Raw genomic sequence first — 20013 nt, 5'->3', positions numbered from 1 at the left:
TTACAGAGAATTGTAAAAGAAATTCCTGAACTAAAACTCTTTAGGAATGCTATGATAACATTATTTCCAAATTAAAAAAAAAAAAAAGGAAAACCTACAGAGCCCAAAAAGAGCTACTGTTCCCTAAAGATCCATTGATGCCCTGTAGATATTGGAATATGTTATTTACATTAATGTTTGTGAACAAGCAGACTGTATTGCCATATAGTAATGGAGATCATTTTTTATCAGAGCTTCATCATTATTATGATCTTGCTCCAAACTGTGATATTCCCTAGTTAGTGCTTCAGATGCTTTCACTCTTATTCAAAGTAATGGTTGTTCATAAAAATAGCGGATAACAATCTTACAGGTTAATTAAATCCTTAATAATACGTTGTATTCAGAAATATGTAGTAAGAGATAATAATGATGAAACACCATAGTGGTAAACAGAAACATACTCACTGTTTCATAATAACAAAACCATAAAAACAAACATATTTTAAAGACAAATATATTATTTCTTTATCTGTTTTGGAATCACTTTAGGACCATTTTAAAAGCAAAGTGCTATATAGGGGAAAAGGAAGTAGATACCTGTTGTAACTCAGTACATACACTATGTATTACACTAGACATACTCCAATAGATTGTAATTATAACAAGTCATACAACTGACTATCATTTATGCAAATACAAACTATAAAGGGAACTTGTTTCAATGTAAAATAGGCCTTCCCATTTACTTAACAACTTCAAGCAATTTTTTTTACTTTTTTAACAAAGAAACAACAACAACAACAAAAAGGATATTTTTATAAATGTACCTTGATAATGAGCACTAAATCCACGGTACCGGTGATTGCTGTCAGTTACAAAACGTAGTCTAAGCCAATTTTTGTTGCTGATAACTGGAGGAGGTATATTCATTCCAGAGAGCCTGAATTAAAATAGACAAAAAATACTATTAAAAGACAAAAAGTGACCAGGGCTGAAGATCAGTCAATTTTTATAAAGTTCTGGTAAGTTCTGTATGGAAATGTTTTTCCTTTTTAAACACACATTCCTTGACAAAGTATGTATAATTCATAATGATGGTAAATGGGATATTATATATCCCTGAATAGTATATTGCAAGTGTGAAAAGACAATACTGTCTGTTCTGCACAATGAAGAGATATAAATCAGTACTAATCCAGAAACCACACAGTCACATTATTGACGCTGTGATAATATTGGCACTACCAAGAGTTTGTGTCTATCTAGGGCGACAAACAAACTAGGCTGTACCCTGCTCATGGCAGCAAGGAAGGGATTGCACCCTGTAACTGTCATGTTCAACATATGACAGAGGAGAGATTAGGACATGAAGACCACAGAAAACTATAAAACAAAAACCTATTAGAAGTAGAACAGTAGGGAATTATGATAAATTGAAACTGATCAGCAACCAAGCACCACATGGCTGCTCACTCCCTCCCCTCTTGTCCACATCCTCCTCAGCGGAACAGTGAAAGGACAGGAAGAGCAAAATCAAGAAATCTCATCAGTCAAGACAAACACAGTTTAAAAGACAACTTGTTTAGTGAAAGGAGAATGAAGGAAGGAGGTGAAATCAAGTCATACAAATCAGTCACCACATACCACAGGCAAGACCAGCCAGCACCCAAAGCCCAGTTTTTACTGATGACAGCAATGTTGTATGTATGAAATAACCTTGTGATCAATTTGAGCTCTCTCTTCAGGTTTTCTCTCCTCCCAGCATCTGTCCCCTGCCACAGCCTACTCACTGTGGGGGCAGAGAGAGAAAAAGAAAAAACCTTCATACTTTGCAGGCACTGCTCAGTGATAGTCAGAAGTCTGGGCTGTCATCAACACTGCTTTATTCAGAAATGCAAACCACATAGGCTCCTAAAAAGGAAATTTACTCAAACTCAGACAAACTAACTGTTATTTTAGGTCAGTGTTTTTTGTTTTGTTTTGTTTTCTTTGTTTTTTAGTGTTATGGCATTACTCTAATCACTGTAGTTTTTCATCTTGACTTGTTAATTTGGAAGGTGTTAGGTGAATTAGAGGTGATGATTTTCTCACTAGATAACTTGAATATCTAAAAGCAAATAATAAATGAAGCACTGGAATAGGCTGCCCAGAGAGACTGTGGAGTCTTCTTCTCTGGAGACGTTCAAGACCTGCCTGGATGCCTACTTGTGCAACCTGGTCTAGGGAGCTGCTTTGGCAGGGGAGTTGGACTCAATGATCTCTAGATGTCCCTTCTAACCCCTATAATTCTATGATTCTGTGAATCTTTCCATCAAGTCAGTAATGCAAGATATTTTCCCCATTAAAAGGAGAAAGATAAGTCACATCTTCAGTATGTCAACATACCTATCTACGTCCTTCCATTTATTTTTCAAGAGAGATCTTCCTTTAGTTAACAATAAAACACTAGCCACTTCATGTTCAGATATTGTGGAATAGAACAGAACTAGAATATAACAGCACATAAGCTTATTCAGGCATTCCACTGGTGAGAGAGAATGGATTCTGCTTTAGTAATATTTTGCTTTTACAGACAAATTTTCATCTAACATTTGAAGGGCTTTGCAAAGTACAATAATGTCATTATCAGTATTCTTTTCTCAGTTTACGGACAAACTCATACACAGAGTGAGAGAACTCCTTCAATCATCTGGCAATCCAACTACTAAAAGTGAACTGTAAGAAAGTATCTTCACATTCAGAATTTTCAATTTTACAACTTAAGTCAGTATCTCTTGGTGAATATCTGCACAAAGACTTTTGGATTAATAGAATCACAGAATCCTTAGAGTTGGAAGGGACCTCTGAAAGCCATCTAGTCTAACTCTCCTGCAATGAACAGGGACACCATAGCTAGATTAGGTTGCCCAGGGCCTGATCCAACCTCACCTTGAAAGTCTTCAGGGACAGTGCATCAGCCACAGCACTAGGTAACCTGTTCTGGTGCCTCAATAACCTCACTGTAAAATATTTCCTTCTATCTAACCTAAACCTACACTCTTAGGGCTTGAAGCCATTTCCCCTTGTTCTATCACCTCAGACCCTGCTAAAGAGTCTCTTCCCTTATTTTTTGTAGCTCCCCTTTACGTATTGAGGTATGAGGTTACAGGAGGATCTGTTCCATGATCTTCCCCAGCACAGAGGTGAGATTGACAGGTTGGTAATTCCTGGGGTAATCCTTTTTAAAAACCGTTATGATGTTACCTTACTTTTGTTATCATAGAGAATGGCTTGGGGACTACATCAGCCAGTTTTCTTAGGACTCTGGGTTGCATTTCATCAGGACCCATAGACTTGTGGATGTTTAATTTTACTCTTGTGTGTCTGCCACATGTCCCTCCAGAGTGTGAATTCAAGCATAGCAGTCACTACAGCCCAGGCATCCTCCAGTTCTGATATCACTGATCAGTTCATGTAAAGTGCTGAGCATCAAGTCCAGTACTGCATCCCCAGTGGTGGGGCTGCCAGTTACATGACTCAGGAAATTATCCTCAGTACATTCCAGGAGCCTCCTTGATTGCCTACAGCTCACTGTGCTACTTTTCCAGCAGATTTGTGGCTAGTTGATATCCCCAGCAGGATGAGCACTTAAAAATCGTAACACCTCATGTAGTTGCAGATATAATACCTCATCAACAGGCTCTGTCTGATCTGGTGGCCTGTAATAAACACCAATCTCAAGGCTCCCTTTTCTGCTTTGGTCTTTGGCTGTCACCCATAGGCTTTTGACTAGCTCATAACCATTCTTTATGTACAACTCCTCACATTCCATTCCTTTCCAGGTGTAGATAGCAACACCTCCACAGTGCTCCATGCTGAAACAGTATTTCATTAGTATTAAGCATTTTATTCCAGCTGTCCTATGAAAATTTGTTTGTGGTGAAGTTAATTATAATTTTAACAAACATAAATATTCAAAACTAAGAGAGTTTAAGTCAAAACATTGCAGCACCTTAAAAAAATATTTTAATTCTATTCTACTTCACTTTATGTCAGCATACTCTCATTACACATTGGTTTCAAGAAAAGATAAAGGAAAAGAAAATAAACTCACAATTATCAGTAGTTGTTCTTGAAAAAAAGAATATTTTGTATAAAACAAATTAGAGCTTTCATTAAGTCTCTTAGTAGTCTGCTTTATTAAAAATGTTACATTCGATGACGAATAATAGCTTTGAAATGAAGTACAGGTAAGAAAACTTGACTTATCTTTTCTGTAGATTTCAAAAGTCACAATTGAAAATTTAAATGGAGATTTTGGGTTGACTTGGAATCTATGTTCTGAACCTTGAGTGATGATCCTCTTTATACAAATGAATATTCTTTATAGAATGAATGTCTAATTCTATGGGTATATTAATTCAGAAGTGTTTTGTTGAGTACACTTTTGTGTAAGTTGAAAGTTGTTAATGAGTTTATTTGAAAACCAGTTTGTCTGTGTTTTCAAAGAGAGAACTCAGGGTATTTACTTCAGACTTCTTTACTTCTACTATGCAGAACTGACTGAAATTAACCTTAGGGTAATAATTATTTTTTATTCAACAACTACCCTAAAAAAATTATGGCAAACAGCAGGTTTTGGTTTCTGTCTTATAGATCACAAGCAGATTTAAAGCTTGAAAATTAAATGTGGAAAATGTGAATTAATGCTAAATGTTAGGGTTTATTTTACTTAGTAACAGGTCTGGAAAGCAGCTTTTCTAGTCATCCTTTATTCAACACTCATTTTTACCATTATTTCATTAGCATGTGAATTATTTCCAGATGAGGAAGTAATTCTGATTTCTCTACATTGTTACAACCTTCGCTGAAAATTGTGATGGGGTGGATGGTCAAGTGACTTGTTATAAAAAAACTGTTTGCATTCAAAGGGTAAAAATCCATTTATTTTTGCAGTCAGCCTTAAGGCATGTGTCTGGACCTACTTCCAGGTTTTGAGTTGGTATATTTGAAGTCAATTATATTCACAATAAATGAAGTAATTTAGAAGTGAAGAAAAATAATAAGTACTGTAAGAGACTATTATTTTATACCATTGCCTCAAAGTTTGCTGATGAACATGTCTGAACATGTCCAAGCAAGTCCTCGGCAAGGGTTGCAAAATCCTTTGTCTAAGGGACAAGCAGATGGGCATGTCCTGGGGCAACGAAAGAGAGATAAGCTGCAGCTCAATGGCCGCTGAACACTCTTTTGTGTGGTACTCATCTCCGTGGGGAGATAGCCATCTCAGGAGATACTTGCCTGGCATCCTAGCACGGGATTTGTCACGTAGGCAGGAAAAATGGAGGATAAAAGAGGGATCGACCTCCATGAGATGGGGTGTGCTCTTCCATCAGAAACCTATGAGCTGATCCCTGCTGCTGAACTCCCTCCTGGGCCTGCTGCCTGAGACATGCTGCTTTCTGCTGGACCTCGCCGCTCCTTCGAGGTGTTCTACCATCTGAACCCTCTTCTCCGGTGCTGGCTAATGCTGTTCCTGGACTTTCCCCTCGCTGCTTCTCCTGTGCTGACCCGGTGCCGCTTCTCCAGGACAACTGCTTGCTGCTCAAGGCTGCCCGTCGCTGCTGCTGTTCTCCTCGCTTCTGCCACCCCTGCTCTTCTGCCTCGGACCGTCAGAGCCGCTTGCAACCGGACCGCCCCTGGGATCCTGGCTGGTGACTTTCCCTGCGTTGTACAAATCCTTGCTTCTTTCCTATCTTTCCTATCGCTCGCCTTCCCTTCTCCATCTCTCTTATTGGTAACAGTGTCCACCTTCCCCTTCCCCATCTCCCTGGTCAATACTGGTAATAAACTGGTCGGAACAACATTTGAACTGTTGCTTCTTAATCTCACACCGGGTATACACGTAATCTAAGAACCTCGTCTCCCTCCTTTATATTGGAGCGTGACAAGTACCCCTTAAATAAATGGCCATAAGCTAATGTAGGTGATATTACCTTGTGAGGAAGACTTTTGAAAGATAGAGAATTTAGTGATACTGTTCCTTCCATCTTTTTACAGCCAAGCTGTGTGAAAATAGTATGTGTTCTAAGATGGTTTTCCAAATTTCTGAATTTTCTGTGTTAGCATCCTCTTTCCCTCAATGATTGACATATGTGACAAAATGCCTGTCTGGCAACACTGGTTATGAAAGTACCATCAAATTCTTGTTCTAAAGCGTTTCTAAGCCATGGAGATGTTTCACCATCTGATCTTACTAATGTGAGCTAGAGTACAAACTGAATATAAATTTTTTAAATTTACATAAAATCCTATATCCAAGGTGATTTTTAAAAAAGAATTTAAGAAAAAAAAGAACAAACAAAACTAAAAACAGTGCTATGAGACAGCAAATAAATATGTTGAGTGAATAAGAAAGGAAATGATGAGAGGATAAGGAATTGCTTGTACAAATGCTTGAACCACTTTTTGGGATTTTTGCCCTCAATCCTGCCCCAGTCATTTCTACATAAGCATTAAAGTACATTGCTTGAAGGAAAAATGGGCTTGTACTAGTTGGTAATTGATGTGAGATCTAGCTATTCTCTGTACCTCTCTGGTAGGCTGAAACTATTAATACTGTTCTGAGTAGAAAGTATGTGAAACATAGAGTCATAGAATCACAGAATTATCCAAATTGAAAGGGACCCATGAGGTCAGTGAGTCCAACTCCTGACTTCAGATAGGAACACTCAAAAAGTAGACTAAATTACTGTGAACATTATTCCGATGCTTCTTGAACTCCAGCAATCTTGGTCCCTTGACCACTTCTCTGGGGAGCCTGTTTCAGTGTCAAATCATTCTCTCTGTGGAAAACATTTTCCTGATAGACAGCCTGAATGTCCCCTGTCAGAGCTTCATGCTATCCCCTCAGGTTCTATCTCCAGTCACCAGAGCTCCTGTGTGTCCATTGTGCCTCACGAGGGAGACATATGATTCAAGGAGGGATCCTCAGTCTCCTTTTCTCTGATCTGAACAAATCAAGTGACTTACTACTCTTTGTATGTCTTCCCCTCTAGAGCCTTCACCATATTTGTAGTCCTCATTTGGACATTCCCTAATAGTTTTATAACCTTTTAGTACTGTGACACCCAAAACTACACAGAGCAATCAAGTTGAGCAAATCTAGCAATGCTTTGTTGGATGCACTTCAGGGTGCAGTTGGCCATCATGGGTATATTGTTGACTCATGTTCAACTCACCATTGACATAATCAAGAACACTAGTTACAGTGTCTCTTGGTTTGTGATATATATATATATATATATATATATATATATATATATATATATATATATATGTATATAGGCTTTTATTTTTGAAATAAATATTGGCAATTAAGAAGTTAGAGCACTTATTCAGAAAACAACATATCAGTTTAATCCTTGTTTCAAACAAAGGGATGAGGTTCCAAGAATGTCACCTTAATTCATTGTCCTCAGCACATGATGGCATTTATAAAGAGAAACAGTTTCTGTAGAAACATTATGTGTACATTCGTATTACTAATATGTTATTCTGCAGAAAGGATAAAAGTATTTGTTAAATAAGAAAGAAAATGAAAACTATTTTAGTCAGTAAAAGACTACAGGCAGATGACTCTTTCAGAATTATTTGTGGGGGAACTCAGCTGCCAAAAATACGTAAGTCTAAATCATGGTGGTATATGTAGCCTTCAGCATGGAAATTCAACTTCAAAATCACACACTAAACATTAGTTTAAGTAGAGCATCCATCTTAGTTTGTGTTATGTGTACCTTTATTTATCATTTTATTATTGTTCAACTCTAGCATTGAATTAGTATTTGTGGTATGAAACTGTGACACTTAATATATTCTACAGAAATGTTTTTGTTCTGGTGAAACCTTTAGTTAAAGCCAAATAAGCTTATATCACTTACTGGGTAGTCAACAGCAGAGCTGTTTTGCCAGCTAGTTACCCTGGTGCTTGGCTGCAATACTAGCATAACATTTCTGGTTCTTTTGTTTTTATCTCTCTTTTTCCAATTTGCCACTCAGTAAATGTTAAAATGATACCCCTATACTATGTATTCAGTATAAAAGCCAGAAGCCTACACATTTATGGTAGAAAATGTGAAATGTTTCTCCATTATAATTGTGAATTTGAACATTGAATGTACTTTCTAAGAAGCACAAAGTGACTACAATTGTTATACATATGTTTAAATTTTTCTTTAGTTTAATGCTTGGTGTTTGGAAAGTAGAAGTTTAATTTAATGCCCTTTTTGGTACATCTGCTTCTCTGTATAATAGTTACTTAAAAATGCAAGACAAAAGAGCACTTTCATTTAAATTCTCATCCGTTTAACTAACTGCTATTCAATGTAGAATCAACAGCCTCTCACTGTTTACATAAATGACAATAAACCTATTACTGAAAGAGGTCTTACTAAATCATTGATATAAAAATAAAGTTGTACTTCACTAGTAGGTACTTCTAGCACCTACTAGACAAGTACTTATGTTTGTAACAGAATTTCTTACTTGGTAATGATAAGAACATGAAAACTAAACAAGTTTGTAGTCCAAGGCATAAGAAAACTGTACCCTACTTGACATACTTATGGAAATAAGAGTTGTTTTATTTTAAATAAGTTAATATGTAGTACAGTGTATTTATCAATTCAATAATTCATTAACACTTTTATCCCTGACAGCTTTTGATTATATTTAAGATGATTCTAGCTAAGTATACGTCTATATTGGATGATTTCCAACTAAATCCACAGTTCCTAAAATATAATCTTTTTAATTTATAATTGTTACGTGATTGCTCCCAGCAAGTAGAATTAGAAGCTAACAGAACTTCTAATGGCAACTAGAAGAAAATGATTCCTTATTCTGCTCATGTAACTGCTCCTTTCCTGAAATTAGTTTACCTTCTCAGCAAATTAGAAAGCTTTTTACCACTACCTAATGCACTGGCAGTCTAGCCTACTTCTGTGCCAGCTGCGTACTTGAAACATACCTACATTCCATCATCTAGAATATTTTCCTTAATTTCAAATAAAAATATCTAATCTACCACGAAGTAAATGTTTTTTTATTATTATTATTATTCAAAAAATTGAAGCATTCCTCCCACATTATACAGAAATGAATACAGCAAATTTTAATCAACAGATAATAGGCATTCCTTCTGCAGTTCCCTTTCATAAAATTATAGACTTTGTTCCTGGAGATTCTTCAAATCATTGGCTGTGAACCAGAGATTTAAAGATTTGAACTATCTCTGGTAATATGTTTAGTCAACATTTATATTATGCAGTCTGTTATTTCATGTAAAAATTATCTGAAATTAAATGCTTATTGAAATAATGCATCTTTGTTGCTAGTCATAAAATCAGTGAAAGCATAAGACTGTGAAGATGTCAGGGAAATTCTCATCTTTCCATCTTCTTTGAATCACAAAATCATTAAGGCTAGAAAAGACTTCTAAGATTATCTAGTCCAACTGTCCACTTACCACCAGTACTGACACTAAACCATGTCCCTCAGTACAACTTTTATGCTCTTCTTGAACTCTTCCAGGGGTGGTGACTCAATTGCCTCCCTGGGAAGCCTGTTCCATTGCCTGACCACTCTTGTAGAAGAAATTCTTCCTAATATCCGACTTGAACCTCCTGTAGTGCAACGTTAGGCCATTCCCTCTAGTTACTCAGGAGAAGAGACTGATCCCACCTCACTACAACCTCCTTTCAGAGTGCTACAGAGATCAATAAGGTCTCAACCAAACTGTTTCTTCCATAGACTAAATAAACTCAGTTAAGGCATTATATGTGTTCAGAAAAAAAAATCAAAATAGAAATAGTATTTTTGTGGGAAAAGTATACAGGTTTTTCATAAAAACTTTTTTTCAGGAAGTGTATAATTTTTACCTTTTCTCAAAAACCAGGAGGTTCACAGAAATGGAAATGATTTATAAAAAAAAATTGAGTTTGATAGGCAAGCATTGCTGCAGTCCTTTCTAATACTACCAAAGCCTTGTTATAGGCCTAGTTAGGTTAACACAGACTCAGACTTGATCCATACATAGACTTGTCTATCATTCACATGATGTGTGCTACAAAATATTAAATACTTTTCTCAGTGCTAATAGGAGCTGTGTGAAAACTTTCTAAGTACTGTATGAGATGTTTAACAGGTATTCCTATTTTCTTGAAATGAAACTACTGTATAAAATGTTTTGATTGAAAAGGGCAAGGTATCACATATCTTGGTAATGCCTGTCAATCTTTATCTATGCACATGTACTTGCTAGAGAACTTTAGTTCTTAGACAGCATACCGCAAACCACAAAAGACAGTGTGAAAGACAGAAGATTTCTGATCAGTATCCCTTCTTTTTCCACAGAATGGTACCTCACCAGTGGCTGACCTGATTTAGTTTAATTAGTGAACAATTCCATCAATCAAGAATGGGAAATATCAATATATTACAGCTTATTGTGCTTGCTAAACTTACACATGACTTACAACCTTTAACAAAGATTTCTAGTCTTCTTTTTCTCTGCTGCCATGATTGCCTCATTCCCATAACACTTACGATCCAGTGTCATTCTTGTTGTAACAAGCTCCATAATGAACATTTCTGTAAAAACATCCATAGCAGTAAGGACACTAATAACCAGATGTAAGATATAGGTTTCAGATGCAGAATTTCAGGACAAGGTCTCTAGTTTTTGTAGTGTAGCTCTTGGAAGGCTTCCAGCCTTTTCTGAGTAAGAGTGGGGTGAGGATTTCAGTTTTAAAGCTTCTCTTTCAGCTTTGCTTAGAAAGAACTATATTAATATTAAAGAATGAAAGCTCAAATCGATTGAATATTTAACACATTGATTGTTTTAAAGGATCCTGAATGATTTAATGATTAAGTTAACATATTGCTCTTGTTCCAGCAACCCAGTCAGTAGAACTGCTTATGGGATTTGGATACTAACTTGACAATTAACCTTTTGGTCACACACCATACAATTAAGATTTTGTATGGCTGGGCCTATTAACATCCTTTGTGTTTCCAATAACAGTGATGAGATTAATGGGTCTTAATGGCAGTCATTATAACCTTGAATGTCTATTGCATGATAACATGATAACCTAGGATACTGGCCTACTTAATTTTCCTTTTTTTTTTCCTTTCTTTATTTTTCTGGGAATGTTCTATACAAACTATATTAAATCACTTCAGAGCAAGGACACTGTGACATATTGTGACACACACACACAGAAAACTAAAATGTTCCTCCTTCCTCTTTTAGAATGTATTTCTATCTAAGCTGAAAACTCAAGATTTGAATTTTGTCTAAGATACCAAATAAATGTTACATGGAAATAGATAATTTCAGCTATTTATATAATTTCAGCTTTTAGATTTGAGGAAATTTTTTTTCTCTGGAAGAGTGGTCAGGCACTGGAATGGCCTGCCTAGGGAGGTGGTTGAGGCACCATCCCTAGTGCTGTTCAAGAAGCGTTTAGATGAGGTGCTAAGGGATTTGATTTAGTAGATGGGTAGGGATGGTGATAGGAGGATGGTTGGACTAGATGATCTTGTAGGTCCTTTCCAACCTAATGTACCTATGAGCCTACGAACCTATGAACGTTTGAATAGATAGCAGGAGAGGTTAACAAGATGGATAACGTTTTGTTTTGTTTTGTTTTTTAACTATTTTCAATTTAAATATTCAAGTAATGTGAAGGAAAGTATTTTCTTAACTCTGGATTTCCTGGAATTGTAATACAACTTATGCAGTATCAACATATTTAACATTTTTGTATCTGAAAAAGTCTCTGTGACAGAAACTGTAGAACTTTCATATGAGTAGAGATTTTCATTGAAAACAAAAAAGGTACAGATGTATGAAGTGTACGAAAATGTATGAAACAGAAACTGTAGGTTAGTATCAGGGCTGTTCTTGTGTGTACGTAAGTTATTCTCTGGATGGTTCATCAGTTTACCATTGAGAAAACAGACTGGCTTTAGAAAGCAGACCAATCAGAATTGTTATTACAGGATTATTTTATGAAAATATACAAAGTTTCATTATTGAATTTTGAATAACACAAATAAGAAACAGTGAACAGTAACAATTCTGTCTTTAAGAAGGAGAGAATACAAAGTCATTTTTCCCTAAAGCCAGCTTTCTCAAAGTTAAAATTGTGTCAGAAACAAGAAGGTGTCCAATGCAATAATGTCTAAAGCACAATGGTCTATTAGCAAGTTCAGGGTATTACATTACTCAATTTTTAAGTGGTTACAAAAGCATAAATCACTAAAGATCTCTTTCCCAAGGCCAAACTCCTTTTAAACCACATATAACAGGAATAAGTTTTTATTTAATGAATCAGGACACTGACAAGTTTAAAGTTAGACACAGACTTAGCTGTTGTTAACACATCTCACAACTGAAGCCAAGTGAATGACAAATAGCTATTTCTGATTTTTATATGAGTAAATGGCCACTTCTCAAACTTAACCTATAGGGCTATTTAGAACTAAACTAATCTTTTATGTCAAAACAACATCACAAAAATTTATTTCTGATTTTTAAAACATCAAAAAAGAAAAAAATAATCTAGTCTTTGGAAGGAAGAAATGAACAGTCTTACACATTGACACCTTGAAAAAAGGTGTTCTGAAATGTCCTTTAACAATCAATTAGTTTTCTTCAGCTACAGAGCTAAAAATAATTCAAACTAAGACTTTATCAAGATTATGATGATGTCTGGAAGACTTAAATGTCTTTGTTCTAAAAATGTCACCATTGAAATATATAAAAGCCATGTCATGCCTTTGCAAAGTTGGAAAGAGTTCAGTTTCAAAGTAATGTTACTGTAATATTGAGTAAGTCTATGAGAAATGACTATATAACTATTAAGGACTGAATAAAGTCCAACATTATTAACAAAATTTTGTACTACTGCAGATATAAAATGTGGGAAAGTGCCAAGATCAAGAAATATTTTTTAACTTCAAACTGTATTAAACCTTATAAATCCAAATGGTCATATGTCAAAGGTTTTCCAATTAATCAAATGAAAAAAAAAAAAAAAGTATGATGAAAGATAAGACATCAAAACAGCCATACTCTAAAATATTAATCTATGTTACAAGTAATGTGTTGTTTCTAAAAGAAGTAATACAAATAATAATGTTGGATAACACTGCCCTGACTGCCTGAACACTAGTGTATTAAGCTGCTGATTTTCATATAGATGTCAGGGACTCTGAAGGTGTCATTAAGCACAATGCTACGCAAATATGTCTTATACAAAGTGACTTTGGAGCTTCAAATCAAAATTTCCTTAACAGATCAAAGAATATATATAAATGCATGTTAACTTCACCTGGGTAGCACATGTTAATGTATGGTCTTTCTATGATACAAGCTGGAGCAAGATGCAGAGCTCCATAGAGTAACTGAGAAGACCAAGCCAAGGTCAGAACAGCCAGCAAGAAGCAGATAGAAGGGCCATTGGGACATCAAGCAGATTCAGTCTCAGCTCAAGCAAATTGTGAAACTGAAGCCTTCCCCAAAGAGGCTCAGCCTGGTGGCCCAAAAGTTATGATAAGGTGGACACCAAAAGCTACTACATTTGTTTTCCTGTATGTGCCAAGGGAAAGTTGTTGAATGTTGTTTCAAGAACCTCAAATCTCTAACAGTCCTGATTAGAGAACTGAGGACCCAGGATAGATATGAGTGTAATCATCTGAGTGTTTTCCCTACAGATCTGCACAATTCTTCACTTTATTTTCACAGAAATAAACAGAATTGAATAAATCTTGACCAATTACTTCATTAACTAACAATCAGACTAAAACCATTATTACTGGGATGTTTACATAGTTTTCTTCTCCTAAATTGTTGCAAATATTTTACTACATCATAATTGGCTATTTTCCCTTCTTCAACATTATGAAGACTCATCTTTCTTAAGTTCTTTTTTTTTCTCTTGTTCTTCCCCTCATTGTTTGCCATCCTTCCATAGCCTAATTAGCACTGAGGGACAATATTTGTTGCAAAACAATTGCTTAAGATTGTCAGACCTTCACATGATGGTTACATATTCTGCTAACCAGTAGGTCACTGTCAGAGCCCAAAGAAGCTAAAAACAGCTCAGATCAAGACACCCCAGAATAATCATTATAGAATCAAAGAATGTTTTGGGTTAGTAAGGATCTTAAAAATCATCTAATTCCAACTCCCCTCCTGTGGGTAGGTTGCTATCCACTATATCAGGTTGCCCACAGCACCATCGTACATGGCTTTGAACATCTTCAGGGATGGAGCATCCATAACTTCTCTGGGCAGTTTGTTCCAGTGCCTCATTACCCTCTGAGTGAAAGAAATGCTCCTAATACCTGGATTCAGTACTCCAAATGGAGTGATACAAGGGCAGAGTTGAGCTGACCCTGCTGACCACCCCTCTTTTGATTCAGCCCAGGATACAGTTGGCCTTCCAGTCTGCTAGAACACACTGGTGGCTCTTGTCAAGCTTTTCATCTACCTTTATCCCCAAGACCTTCTCTGTAGGGCTGTTCTCAAGGAATTCTCCCCCTAGTCTGTACACATAGCTGGGCTTGCCACAACCAGGTACAACTCCTTGGCCTTGATGAACCTCATCAGGTTCACATGGGCCTGCTTCTTCAGCCTGTCTAGGTCTTTTTGAATGGTATCCCTTTCTTCCATCATATCAATTGCGCCTTGATGTCATCTGCTGAGGATGCACTTGATCCCATCATCTACATAATTAATGAAATTAATTATTGTTAACAAGTACTGATCCCAAGACAGATCCCTGGGTGACACCACTTGTCAGTGGCCTCAAACTGGACATTGACACAAACCCCTCGGCAATAAATACAAAGTTTTTATCCCTTTATGTCCCTAGTAATGAGGTAGAAGTTATATTTACTGGGTTACTGGTTGATGTGTCTTTTGGTAGATTCACATTAAGGAAAGTGAAAGACATGGGAAATAGGAAGGAAAAACTATCTTTACCTTCAACTATTTCTCATATTACTCCTCTCCCTAATCCTTAGTGCTTTATGTTGCCACAGTAGTTAAAATGAAAAGCACATACTGGCATGCAATATTCAAACTGTTAAAAGACTTCTAATTATATTTTCTGTACAGAATAAAGGGAAACTGGCATACAACTCTGGATGGAGATAAGGTTTAAAATGTAAGTCAAATTACTCCCACTCTGTAGCAAAATTAACGACCCCATGGGTCTTATTAGAAGAAGTACTTTTAGAGTTTGAAAGTTCTCCTAAGTATCTGCCAACTTACTCATAGTTAGACATTAAATCCAAATGTAAATCCAAATCTTAAAAGAGCTGTTCCCTAATATTAGAATAAAAACCCAAATGCTGTCATGTTAATTATGTTATTCCATCTTTCATAAGAGTGGTAAAAAGTCAGTTCAACTCCTGAAACACATTTAAAAGTAAGAGGTTAAAATGTAAGCAGAAGGACTGAAACTATAGGGGATCATTTTTCAAGAGTTCGTTATTTCCAATTTCCTGTTTTCTGCCTCCAAAAATGTATCAAGATAAATGCTGATATCTGTCAGAGAAAGCTAATTTCACTGCATAACTTAATCATGCTTACTGTCCAGGAATCCACGTAGATTATTTGAAGAAATATTCACCTCAGCTTCTTTATACCTCAGTTTAGGGAATGTATATTTTTACAGAATTACAAAATCATAGAATCGTGCAGTTAGAAGGAATATCTGGAAATCACCTACTTCAACCCCACTGCTAAAGCAGGTTATTTGCAGTAGACTATCCAATAAATTGTCCAGGCAGGTTGTGAATATCTGCGGAGAAGATGCCATAATCTATCTGGGTAGCTTGTTCCAGTGCTCTGTCCACCTCACAGTATATAAGATCGTTCTAATGTTCAGATGGAACTTCCTCTTTTCCAGTTTGTGTCCACTGCCTTCTGTCCTGTCACTTGATCTATACCAAAAAAAAAAGCTTGGGCACATCCTCTTGAGTTCAGGACTTCAGACATTTGTATACAATGATAAAATCCCTCTCAGTCTTTCTCCTCCACACTGAACAGTCCCAGGTCTCTAGCTTTCCTCATACAAGAGATACTCCAGGCCCCTAATCATCTTCAGAGCCTCCACTAGATTCTCTCTAGAAGTTCCCTGTCTTTCTTGAATTGAAGAGTCCAAAACTGAACACAGTACCCCATATGTGGTCTCATCAGGACAGAGTAGAGGATTATAACCTTCTTTTTAATCCACCCCAGGGTATCATTGGCCTTCTTGACCACAACGACTCACTGCTGCCTCATGGTCAACTTGCTGTCCACCAAGACACTCAGCTCCTTCGCAGAGATTCTTACCAGCAGATCAGCCCTTAATCTGTACTGATGATTGTGGTTATTCCTCCCTTAGTGTAGACGTTACTCTTGTTCTAGTTGAACCCCATAAGGTTACTCTCCACTCAACTCTTCAGCCAGTCTCACTGAACGATAGCACAACCCTCTGGCATGTCAGCCACTCCTCCCAAGTTTGTATCATAAGCAAGCTTGCTGAGAGTGGACTCTTTCCCTTCATCCAGGTCATTGATGAAGATAGTGAAGAAGACTGGACTCAGTACCATCCCCTGGGAAACACCCTAGCTATAGGCCTTCAGCTAGTTTTGTGCCACTGATCACAATTCTCTGAGCTCTGTCAGTCAGACAGATCTCAATCCACTTCACTGCTCATCTGTCCTACACTTCATAAACTTCATTACAAGGATGTAGTGGGAGACACTGTCAAAACTTTGCTGATGTCAAGGCACACAACATCCACTGCTCCTCTCTCATCTACTCAGCCAGTCATGACATAATAGAAGGCTATCAGATTGACCAAGCATGATTTGTCTTTAGTGAATTCATATTGACTGCTCCTGACAGTCTTCTCTTCCACTTGTTTAGAGATGACATCTAGAATAAGTTTTATCCTTACCTACCCAGGGACGGAAGTGAGGCTGACCAGCCTGTAGTTTCCCAGGTCCTCTGGGTTTTCAGAAGACTGGAGTGACATTGGCTTTCTTCCAGTCCTCAGGCATTTCTCCTTTTCTCTATGACCTCTTGCAGGTGATAGAGAGTGATCTTGCAATCATTTCTGTCTGTCTTCCTCAGCACTCATAAGTTCATCCTGTCAGGACTCATGGATTTGTGTGTCAGGTTTGCTTAGATGATCTTTGAGTAGATCCTCCTTAATCAAGAGGAAGTCTTCCTTTTCCTTGATAAGAGACTCTCTTTCTTATCTCCAGACCCTGGAGATAAGAAAGAGCCACACCATTTAAGCTAAACCTAAGCCAGTCTGAGCTATGTCGCTGGCCCTGTCTTGTTTTGCTTCTGACAGGGCTCCTGAAGGAATGCTGGACCTCATTAATGACTTCCCATGGCAGAGTCTGTAAATGGATCAGCATTCTTGTCTTTTTTAACTATGATAAAATTAAGGCATAAATATAATGCATCTCCATCACTGTTACACGTAAGAGATACAACTGGCAGTCTTTAAAACCAAGCAATGACAGTTTCTGTTAAACTACATCTTCACACTTACTGAATCCCTATCAGAGGAATCCTGAGCCAACCTAAAATACATAGCTGATGTAAATAACTTTTAACTGGATATTACTCAGAGTCAGAAACAATATCAGATAATTCCTCTTTTATATGCAAACTATCCTTAGTCTTAATTCCTTTATAAAGAAAACATGTGGATTCATTAGACATGCTGAATATTATAAGACAAAGCAAAACCAGCAATACTTTATCTTTTCTGAAGAGAGAACAAGATTCCACACACAAGTTTAGACTTCAGCATTCCCTAGTCAGTTTCAGGAACGTCTTAAAATATCTCTCTCAAAAACTTTGACAAGGACTCTGGGTTAAATGAAAATTTTTGTACCATGAATTACCATTATGAGCAACCATTTTTCTCATGTTGTATACTTTTTTCTTCAGAGATAAGACAATGACTAAGATAAGCCTGTGTTTACTTTTAGCAATGAGGTAATTTAAAAACTGCATTAATTGCTTATTTCAAAGTAGTGAACTGATCACAGGCTCAACTCAACTATGACCAATTCTAAATCCAATATTCTGTGTTTTATAGACTTAAGATATCTTAAATTAGCCAAGGAAATGCTTACAAACAATAGCTCCTTGGAAGGACTGGAGAAGGAAAGCTCATATTCTGAACAATAATTAATCTCCCACGTGCTTCTCTCATCCTTCATATAAATGTTTATTCCACATTGTGGTAAAAGTTTATATTCAGGAAATAGCAATTTACAAACACCATGTAGAGCTCAAGTTCTACGTCAGATGGCAGCCTCTATTATAGTATGAAAATTTATTTCTCTTCTCCCACCCTCAGCATCATCTTTTGGATCTAACAGAAAATAAGAATCACCCGTTTTCATCTCTTATGATGTATTTTTTTTCCTAAAATTCCATTTGTGTTATCCATTTGATGCATATTAAAAATTACTGTTTTGTTTCAGAAAATAAAATAAAGGATTTATTTTTAATTCCTTTGAATAAGAACAATAAAAATTTTACCACAAACATTTTTTGTTGTTCATAACAGTATTCAAAACTGGAGTTTAGAAGAAGCTGTTGTATTGAGTTTACATGACATGGTTTTGCTAGCAGAGTGAACTGCAAAGTTAACCTCCGGGAAATGAAATCAAGAATTACGCCTATGCAGGACAGAGCTAGTACTAGCTGTCTCTTAAATGAATCTAGAACTGGTCAAAGTTTGACCCAACAGCAAAGCTAGTTGCACATTTGTGATGACATACTTAAGAAAGGGTAAAAAATTCTTCACAGAAGATGTGAGATGGAGTGAGAAACAAGTGAGGGAAACAGTCCTTCAGACACCAAGAGGAAAGAAAAAGGAGTAGCAGAGATTACACTGTAGACCATTATGAGGATCAGCATAACATAGACTACAGCATTTAGAGAACCATTGAATTATAAAATTGTAGCAAGTTTGCAGATGACACCAAAGTGAGTGGTACAGCTGATACATTAGAGGGACAGGCTTGAGAGGTGTGCTATATGAGCAATGTGCAGTTCAACAATGGTAGAAAGTTCTACACCTGAATAAGAGCAAATTCAGATTTTTGTCACTGAGAGGTGAGGCAGCAGGCTCTGGTTGTCCAGAGAAGTTGTGAAAGTCTCATCCCTACATGTGTTCAGAGCCAGATTGGATTCTGCCCTCTAGTGAGTGGCATACATGTAAAAGCCAACAACTGCAATCAGTGTCAGGCAAATTTGAAGTATAAATATTGTTTTCCTCCTTGCAAACAATGGTAACTATTCAGAGAATCACAGAATCACACTGAATTGTAGGGTTTGGGAGGGACCTCTAGAGATCAATGAGTACAACCCTCCTGCCAAAGCAGGTTCCCTACACCAGGTCGCACAGGTAGGCATCCAGATGTGTCTTGAATATCTCCTGAGAAGGAGATTCCACAACCCCTCTGGGCAGCCTGTGCCAGTGCTCCGTCATCCTCACTGTAAAGAAGTTCTTGCGCACATTTGTGCAGAACTTCCTATGCTGTAGTTAAATTTAATTTAATGTAGTTTAATTTAATGTAATTTAATTAATTAGTTTTATTCATTGGAATAGACTATGAAAAGATTGTTGTTGTTGTTTATTTGTTTTATTCACTTGGTGATGTTAATCATATAATCATAGAATAGTAGAATGGCTTGGGTTAGAAGAGACCTCAAGGATCATCAAGTTCCAAGCCCCCTGCTGCAGGCAGGGCCACCAACCTCCAGATCTGGTACTAGACCAGGTTTCCAAGTACCCCATCCTACCTGGTGTTGGACAGAGCATCCAAAACCTTTCTGAGCAGCATGCTCCAGCACCTCACCACTCTCTCTGAGAACTTCCCCAGGCATCCTTCCCTCTTTTAGCTTAAAACCATTCCCCCTTGTCCTATCACTGTCTACTTTTGCCAAAAGTT

General features: G+C 36.9%; 1 protein-coding gene across 3 annotated transcripts in view; it reads right to left on the bottom strand.

Annotated features, from left to right (window-relative positions):
• Window positions 1-20013, bottom strand: part of CSMD3 (CUB and Sushi multiple domains 3) — a 512136-nt gene that overhangs the window by 331906 nt on the left and 160217 nt on the right. For all 3 annotated transcript variants that reach the window (XM_065752466.1, XM_065752468.1, XM_065752469.1), the window contains exon 6: window positions 810-922. In XM_065752466.1, coding sequence (XP_065608538.1) covers window positions 810-922 — 113 coding nt within the window. The remainder of the gene's footprint in view (window positions 1-809; window positions 923-20013) is intronic.

This window comes from Cyrtonyx montezumae, unplaced genomic scaffold (genome assembly GCF_038088225.1).
Source record: "Cyrtonyx montezumae isolate F1298 unplaced genomic scaffold, pur_monq_1.0 scaffold_8, whole genome shotgun sequence".
Lineage (NCBI taxonomy): Eukaryota > Metazoa > Chordata > Aves > Galliformes > Odontophoridae > Cyrtonyx > Cyrtonyx montezumae.
The sequence above is the reverse complement of the archived record's forward strand: the minus strand, read 5'-3'. Positions and strand labels throughout refer to the sequence as shown.